General features: G+C 42.4%; 1 protein-coding gene across 1 annotated transcript; it reads left to right on the top strand.

Moving 5' to 3' along the window:
- The first annotated feature begins 3,513 nt into the window (after positions 1–3,513).
- LOC103924632 (glutathione S-transferase-like) lies at positions 3,514–9,025 on the top strand. Its single transcript, XM_009333190.1, has 6 exons — positions 3,514–3,600; positions 4,580–4,631; positions 6,424–6,556; positions 7,418–7,559; positions 8,446–8,577; positions 8,906–9,025. The coding sequence occupies exons 1-6, from the start codon at positions 3,514–3,516 to the stop codon at positions 9,023–9,025; spliced, it is 666 nt and encodes a 221-aa protein (XP_009331465.1).
- Positions 9,026–9,282: the final 257 nt, after the last annotated feature.

Raw genomic sequence — 9,282 nt, forward strand, 5'->3', positions numbered from 1 at the left:
ACTTAGGCTAGCAGCTATGTTGAAGAGGGCGTGCCTAAGATCCTGATGGGTACCTCTGATAGGCTAAGAAATGTCGGCGTTGGGATAAATCGCCCTCTGAAGACTTCTACTCCCCTCCTCTACCCCTAAGGGAAGGGTGAAAGGACTGGCTTCGTCTTAACTGCCTCAGCTGAGGCAGCATCCTTTCGAGTAGTTTGGGTATTTGCTGTAGCTCAAGTGCGTGGTGAGGGATTCTGCCCGAATTTAGACCTATTTAAAGGAGGCTAGACAGCCAGACCAGATGTAGGTGTCTACAAAGTAAGGTGAGTTTTCCCAAGTTGTCTACACTGTGATTAACTTTAATGCTTGAACTCACGTTTTCTTACCTCGCAGTTCCCTGACACAGTGGATGTCAAGTCCTTGTAGGACTAGTCACTAGACCTGGCATATCTCCTAGAGTTTATCATGGCCGGGCCTACAAATGATTAATCCAGCCAAGCTACCTAAGAGTGAGTTTGGATTTGTGAAACGCTGCCGGACGCACCTCGGTGCGCATGTCTAGGCAGGGAAAGCTTCAGTCTCCCCCATTATCCGAGATTCTGGGTCGTAAGTCATGCCTGTCCAACAATGCCAGAAACACTGTTTCCAGCAGTGTAGTTTGAACTTTTACTCTTAAAAAACCCTGTGCTAACAGCAGAAGTCAGCACTTCCAGAAGCCTGGAGGGGAAAGCAGTCACTTCTCAAGCAAGCAAGTAAACCATTCTTACGTAGAGTTCTGTTTCATTATAAAATATGAACAAATTATTTCAGGCCGGATGTTAACAGAAAACAAAATGTGGGCAGCTTGTGCTTCTACAGCGATACCAAGAGCGGGCTTCTGCTGCACTTAGCACAGACTCCGGGGGCTCTCTGTGGTGCCTCTGCAGGGCTGGCCATCGTGCCATGGCACATGCTGCAGAGCTGGGCTCTCTGGAGCAGCAGCTGGAGGCTAGCAGAAGCCCTGGAACATGCACAGCGGTGTGGACACCTCTGTGTAGGTGACTGAGCCCCACTGCAGGTTTTCAGAGGCTGGAGAGAAGAACCTCCCAAAATGTAAGAAGGGGACAGAGGGAAATAAGAAAAAGAGTCTGAAGCAGAAGGCGGAGGCTACAGGACGTGCTGTCAGTGAGGAGTCCCCTTCATAGAATCATAGAATCATTAAGGTTGGAAGAGACCTCTAAGATCATCGAGTCCAACCAGGCTTCTGTGAAGCCTGTCTCTCCTAACGTGCCGTATAGGGTAGAGTGTTACATTTGGGGACTCGGCACCTCCTAAAAGACAAGACATTGCAGTGGTGACCGTTTTGATGCCTTGTCCTTCTGTGGTTCTAGCTCTAAATAAATAATTAAGCTTATGTTATTGTCAAGCATGGAACACGTTGGCATCACAGGCATCAGTGTTGAAGGCTGATGGGCTGAGGATCATTTTCAGCTACATAGCAGCAAAGTATGTCTACGGGAAGGACCTGAAGGAGAGAGCCCCCTGTACTGTAACAACTCATATTTTTGTTTGATAGATTACAATTCATACAACCTCCCTGTGTAATACGAGAAGAATATCCCAACTCACAGTTACGTTCGGGGTGATTCAGCACGTTTTCGTATAGCATGTTGACCTTGCCTGCAGGTGATGTCTACAACAGTATTAACCAGCTAGATTAGACAGGCAGGATGGTGCATGGGAGTTTATGCTGTATTGATTCTTTGAAGTCAACAGAGTTACCAGAAAAAAGGGGCAGGAGTGCAGAGAGCAGTTTGTCTTCTGATGCCGCTCTTGAATCACTGTCTCCTACAGTTGTCTTTGGCGTGCGTTTTCACCAGGTCAAATTCAGGGAAGCATTTTTGTCAGAAACAGAAAAACCCCACCTATGTCCAGGAATGAAATTCAGCAGAAAAAATGTCCTGAAGGAATATCCCTCATCACTAAGGAAGGGAAGGAAGCTTGTGAAGGATTCAAGCTGAATTAGTTGATGTGACTTATGTAAAGCAGCAATCTGTTAAAAGTAAAAAACCGTAAAATATTAAAATAAAATTTTGATTGCTGTCACAGTATTTTTTTAAATCATGGGAGCTTTTCAGCCGTTCTGCTTATTTTTAACTAACAGGTTGCCAAACAATGAAATTAGGAAGCATAGAATTTTCTGCTGGCACAGATGATTCCAATGATCATGACCTCTCATGAATCTTACATTTGTACATAGTCAGCATTAGTCAGGAATTTATTTTCTGTAGGTGAGAAGTGACTAAACAGACCTAATTTTTTTATTTGTTTTAAGAAATAGGAGTTTCCCATCAGCAGAGAACTGTTTGCAGTTCTCTTTGTAGGAGGGGCTACAGACCTATGTAATCTCACGGCAAAGCTACTGAGAGCTTAGAGTGAGTTATACTGTGTACAAGGTAAGATTTTTGGATTTTGGACATGCATAGGGAATTAGTGTACCTGAAGCTAAGTGAATGGGTTTTATAGATTAAATACTTGTATGTACTTTATTTACTAACATGGTTATGTGCATCAAATGTTAGATTATTAATCAACTGCTTTCTAGGTGTACAGATTTAAGAAAAAGAAACGTAGATCTCAGAAGTGTGGAGTGCTTCCTCTCACCCCCTTCTTCCTATTGTAGAGAAGATGATGTTATTTTCAAGGGGAATATGGGGGGTTTTTAGCCATTTTCTTTTTGCTGCTGTTAATGCTTCAGCTTTATTGTTGACACAGTGTTAATAATTGTGAAGCTAGTATAAACTAGGCACTGTCTACATGTTTGCTGCTGATGTGCACGCACTGGTTCTGAATGGGGTAGATGACAGTCTGTCTAGAAACTTGTTGCTTTAAATTCCAGCAGAGTTGGAATGGGACCGAGCAGGTATTGCCCTTTGGCTCTGTCTGTGCTAAAGGCAAATCTAACGTTACCAGAGACAAAATTAAATCCCCTGTCTTCGGGTGCTTGCCTAAAGAAATGAGAGGAGCGGGGAGTGTTGTAAATGAGATTGAATGCTTACAGTGGGGAAAAAAAAATCCTTCCTGTCACTACAATGGAGCATAATGGCTGCTGGAGAAAGCACAGCAATTGCTGAGATTATATTGTGTATCTGATTAAACAGTAAACTGTATCCTGAGATAATGCCAAAATAAAGAGAGCAGTGCATCTCGCACACCCTGCTTTTTGGTCAGAGCAGACCACTTTGGGATGCAAATGGGTTTTGATTTGCTTGTTCCCTGACATGGGCCAATTGCTCTCAGTACAGAGTTCTGCTTAACTAACCTGCATATATAAAAGACATCTTAAGGCAAAATGATACAATGCAGTCTCTCAATATAGTCTTTTACCTCCTCTAATAATTTGATGAGAGTCTTGGACCATAAATCATTGGTTTCAAACAAGACAACTTTGAACAATGCTTGAGAACCAGTTAGAGACTCAAAACCAGCATTCTGAATCTTTATTTTGCAAAACTTAATTCTTTATTCCAGACAGTAGATCAGGGACGTGGAAACATGTCTGGGAAACCCAAGCTGTACTACTTCAATGCACGAGGCCGAATGGAATCAATACGGTGGCTACTAGCAGCAGCCGGGGTTGAGGTTTGCCTCTGTTTTTTATACCAAGAGCATGTGACAAATATGTATTTTTACTGTTCCTTATAAAAAATGTGACTGACCAGCTGTTTCAAGCTCTGCATTTAGTGCATTGCTGACTAAGCCAACAATGACCACTAGCTTACCCTAAGCAGGGGGGCAAGTTCCCGTTTCACTTCCAAGCATCATGTGCCAAGCCTACTGGTAGCACCACAAATGCCTCTCCTCTGTAGCTAGTGAAAGAAAAAACTTAAAACCACAGCAGCAGAACCTGGCTTCTTACCTTCTTGTCTTCAGACCCCCTATCTGCCCAATCACAGGGGTCGAGCACTTTCAGTTCTGAAGACCTTCAGTTAAATCCCAATGTCCAAATAGCAAAAAATTATTATGCCTACTATGATGTAGCTTACCCCTGAAGGTACTGTATATTATGAAACACAGAGTAATTGGTTTTACCTCTAACGGTTTCTGATCTTAAACTGGAGAGGGAGTGTGGGGATCTGTGTGTTTTAAGAACTGTGAGTTTTTGTCATGGTGATGGGCAAAGTGCCAGAACGCTGCATGGGGCATGTGATCTCTCCTCTTCATCCCTCCTTTTGCCAGCTTGTGGCAAAGGAGCTATACCACAGTTCTGCTGCTGCAGTGTGAATTTACTTATCCCCCTCTCTCCCTGCACCATCTCTTGCCAGCACTGACAACAGAAGCAGCGTGGTCATCGTTTGCTCAGCAGACAGGGTTTTGTGCCCCTCGGTCACCTCAGCTTTAGCCAAAACCTTACTTGCACAAAAATATGAATCACATGAGAGGGAAGAGGAGAGGATGCGACAGAGGCAAAATAAATTTTTAAAGATATCACTTCCAAATCTGATTTATTTTTTTAAAAATAAAAGTCCTCAAAACACAGCTCTGTGCTCTCATTGTCTCATGCAAAGCAGAAGCTAAAACATGCAGTGACAACACAACTTTTCTTCTGTATTTCCTGCAGTTTGAAGAATGTTTCCTGGAAACAAAGGATGATCTGACAAAGTTACGGAAAGGTAAGTTTCCTTCACTTTTTAATTATTAGATAATAATAATAATTAGAATTGTTTGTCTTGGAACACCTAAGAAGTCTTACGTCTCTTAAAAAGAAAATCTAGACTGGATTGTACATGAGGTATCACAGATGCACACTGCAGTGTGTTAGATGGTATCATCCACCCAGTTGCTTCAGTCTTCACCAAATCACAGAAGGGCTGAGGTCAGAAGGGACCTCTCGAGATCGTCTGCTCCACCTCCCCTCTTCAAGCAAGGCCACCTAGAGCCAATTGCCCAGGACAGTGTCCAGTTGGGTTTTGAGTATCTCCAAGGATGGAGACTCCACAGCCTCTCTGGGCAACCCAGGCCAACCCAGCGTTCGGTCGCTCTCACAGTAAAAAAGCCTTTCCTTAAGTTCAGATGATTGACTGTCTTTTGTTTCAGTTTGTGCCCATTGCCTCCTGTCCTATGACAATACAGGTTTTTGTCACCAGATCATCTTGAAATTTATTAGCATTTTAGGTTGCCTACAAAGTTGTTGTTTTATAATCCGTATGAAACCAGTGTTCCAGATTTCTGAGTTTAACCTGTACCTCTGATGCGTTCCTGTTTCCCAAGGCAACTACCCACCTTGCTATCTTTAGCTTCCATCTCTGTGAACATGACATTCACATTTCCTCCAAACCAAATTACATGTCTGTGCTCTTCCAGTTCACTTGGCTTTTCAAAGAAGTCTGAGCTAGGGTTGGCATTTGCAGTCCTGCTCTTCTTTAGGAACAATGACTTGATCCCCCTGCCACTTGCCAGCTTTCAAGTATTTTGAGACATGAGCATAAATGAAAATGTGCCCTTAATAGCAGACAGTTTCTCTGCATGATTGCCTTACAGTGGATACAAAGACGGATGTAGCTGATTAGTTATCTGAGTCAAGAAATAGGATTCCATAAAGCAAATACTCCAACTCGCTTCTCTGATCGGTTCCTGGTAGTATTTTGACTTCTTCCTTGCTAGAATAAGGCTTCTGCTGACTAGTAAGGGATTTACATGGCTGCAATCTCACATCAAGTGATATTTGGCTCTTGCAGGAATCTCATGAAACTCACCCATTATTCCCTGCTTCATGCCCGTACAGATGTATGCCATTGTATAAAGTCAATATAGTAGCCACAAAGATATTATATACATTTATATTCACATTATATGTTGACAAGCCTGTAAATAGTCCAGATTTCCATAATACTTACCAAAGCATGACAGAAACTGGCTGGGTCAGATCCTTTAGTCCTTCTCATCTGTATTAACCTCCATGAAAATTGTCTGAGTTAGGGCCATGCAGCGCAGGACTTGTCTTTTTCAGTGTGTGACTGCTAAAAATTCTGCATTTGGGTGCTTCCTCAGATTTGAAGAAACTTCAAGAAGCCAATTGCTATAATATTAAGTTATTAACATGTCCCCAAGAAATGGTTCTTGGTTTCATGGTAAGCATTTTCTATACCTCGTTGTGAGAATGAGGAAGACTGCCACTGAAAGGGTTGTCAAGCACTTGAACAGGCTGCTCAGGGAAGTGGCTGAGTCACCATCCCTGGGGGTATTTAAAAGACATGTAGACATGGCACTTAGGAACACAGCTTACTGGTGGACTTGGCAGTGCTAGGTTTATGGTTGGACTTGATGATCTTAAGGGTCTTTTCCAACCTAAATGATTCTATGATTTTAAATAAAAACATAATATGTGTGGTTACTTTGCCAAACACCCACTAATGGTTCTCTTTCAGAGACTGAATGTCTTCTGTCTTGTCCCCTTTTCCTTAGACGGATCCTTGCTGTTTCAGCAAGTGCCAATGGTGGAGATTGATGGAATGAAGATGGTGCAGAGCAGAGCCATTGCAAACTACATAGCAATGAAGTACAACCTCTACGGGAAGGACCTGAAGGAGAGAGCCCTGTACTGTAACAGTACTACCTTTGTTTGTTAGACTACAGTTCATACCACCTCTCTGTGTAACACAAGAATATCCCAGCTCACAGTTAGAGTGAGGGTGATACAGCAGCTTTTCGTGTAGCACATGTTGACTGTGACTGCGGGTGATGTCTACAACAGTAATAACCAGCTAAATTAGATAAGCAGCATGGTGCAAGGGAGTTCACGAAGATCAAAGGTCAATACAGTTATCAGAAGAAAGCAGTCAGGAGCGCAGAAGGCAGACTGTCTTACTGATGCTGCTTTTAATTTTCTCCTGCAGTTGTCAGCAGCAGGCATTTTCACCACATCAAATTCAGGGAAATGTCTTTGATGGAAACAAAAAATTTCTCTCTCTAATAACCAGGAATTAGAAGTAGAATCAGTAACTGGTTATTAAAGGACAGGGCTCTTAGGGGCACATGGTTTGACCTGAAGTATTTTTAAATGCTTCAAGTTAATTAGCACTGGTAAACACGTCAAGATAATTTGTTAGCAATTGTATAGACCCACTGTTTAACTTACCATGTCTGACTGGATTTTTAACACAAGTTTGGATGACACATGCCAATTTTGTACTCAGGTTCAAAAAAACTTAATAGAAGTATCACCCCTAGTGAAAAATGGAAGGGGTACAGTCTTTTAGTTTTTGGTTAGGCACTTTGCGCTTGTCTTTCACCCACGCTCTCCCCCCCTCCCTGAAGCTACTGCACTCTTGGGGGAACTGCTCCAAGCTGGATAGAAGAGGCGGAGAGTTCCCAACATCTCAGTGGGGTTATGCCACTAGCTATCGTGCTATTCAGACCTACTGTGTTTGACTTGACCAACTGGATCTATTCCTTTCAGAATTGATATGTATGTGGAAGCAGTAATAGATCTGAACGAGTTACTTGTGACCCATCCTTTCCAACCAGCGGATAAAAAGGAGCAACATTTTGCTACTATTGTGGACAAGGCCACAAACAGATACTTCCCAGTCTATGAGAAGGTACATGGCAAAGATGTAGTAGCTTGATTAATATTGTTTTCCTGAAACTCCATCCTGGATCTACACAAACAATTTTTATTGAGGAAAACAGAGAAGAAAAATTACCACTTAAATATAAATGCTATGGTTTTGGTGGGGCTGGGATGAGGAGGGAGAGGAGGGAGACAGAACACTACAGAGGGGACAGAAGGCACTACAAATCTGGGAGAGATGCAGAGCTGCAAAAACCCAGGACACACTGAGCTCCCCAAATGTCCATGTTTCAGTCTGTGTGTTGTTTCAGACAAAAGACACTATAGCATCAGCTTTTACATAAAGTTTCCTCCTGAAGTGCAGAACCCCCTCTACCATACACGCTATGTAAAAGCATTACAGCTCCTTCTGTAACAAAAGGGAGGATGGATTAGCTGGGTGTCAAGACCATGAGGCACAGGTTACACGTGGAGAGCTCCCAATGCAATATTCCCAAAACTGAGGAGGAAACAGGTGAGGAGTAAGGGAGCTGCCCATAATTTGAGAGTCCAAGATACTCTTACTATGCCCTGGGCTGAACTTAAGCCTCTTGTAAATCTTGTGTAGGCATTTGCAGTGATGGTTGTATCCCATAAAGCTTAGCCTTCAACACAGCAGTGCTGATAACATGAGCTACAGAAGTGAAGGCAAGAGGGGTACAACTGAGCTGCCAGAAAGAAATGCAGAAAAGAAAGGACGGATAAATTACGCCTAGGATGACAGTGTGGCCAGGTCATTCGTTTGTACTACAGATGTTCTTGCTGCATTTCCTGCTTTCAAGGACAACTCCGTGCGGTGTATGACCTTGCTTTAAAGATATCATATTAAGTCACACAGAGGAAAAAAAAAATCACTTCTGGTTCTCTGTTTTTAGGTTTTGAAAGACCATGGACAAGACTTTCTTGTTGGCAACCGGTTTAGCAGGGCAGATGTGCAATTGCTTGAAACCCTTTTAATGGCAGAAGAGTGCAAGCCTGATATACTTGCCAAATTTCCTCTCTTGCAGGTAATCATATGGACAGTTTTAATGGACAATGAATCAAAGCAGGACCACTGATTTAAACTGGCTGAGAAATATGGGAGAGTGGGAGGGTGAGGAAAGAAGTGAAAGACAAAATCAAAATCAAATATCCTAAGTACTTTTAGCCGGCCTCAAATACTGATGGTTATTGCCGCCTTCTGTCACTATAGCCCCAAAAGCATAATAGGATGAAGTATATAGATACTTCTGCAGTATCAACACATAATGTTACTTTTAGAGCATGGATAATATCTAAACGTCTGACAATTACCATGGTTCTTAAGCACAGTGCTGTTTTGGTTTTGTTTTGTAGAGTTTTAAAGCAAGAATAAGCAATATCCCCACAATAAAGAAATTCCTGCAGCCTGGCAGCCAGAGGAAACCACCACTACAAGAAAAAGATGTACCAAAACTGATGAAAATTTTCCACTGAGCAGCGACCTAAACCCCCAGAAACTCTATTTCATTGTCTTTGTGGTTGCTGATAGTGGCAAAGTGAAATTAATGAAAATAGTGAAAAGGTTTTTGATCTTTCTTTCCTTAGCTATGGGACTGGTTTTAGCCTACTGCAAACACTTCCAAGGTAATCTACATAAGCATACCAGCAAATGAAATAGTTCACTGAATTAGGGGGTACACTGGACAACACAGGATGTCTTAAATTACTTAAAGAGAATAGCTGAAATAAAG

This window comes from Pygoscelis adeliae, unplaced genomic scaffold (assembly GCF_000699105.1).
Source record: "Pygoscelis adeliae isolate BGI_AS28 unplaced genomic scaffold, ASM69910v1 Scaffold57, whole genome shotgun sequence".
Lineage (NCBI taxonomy): Eukaryota > Metazoa > Chordata > Aves > Sphenisciformes > Spheniscidae > Pygoscelis > Pygoscelis adeliae.

Coding starts and splice junctions, on each gene's coding strand:
- LOC103924632 (XM_009333190.1), top strand. CDS start 3,514: ATGTCTGGGAAACCCAAGCTGTACTACTTCAATGCACGAGGCCGAATG. Junction 3,601..4,579: donor TAGCAGCAGCCGGGGTTGAG/GTTTGCCTCTGT, acceptor TATTTCCTGCAG/TTTGAAGAATGTTTCCTGGA. Junction 7,560..8,445: donor ACTTCCCAGTCTATGAGAAG/GTACATGGCAAA, acceptor CTCTGTTTTTAG/GTTTTGAAAGACCATGGACA.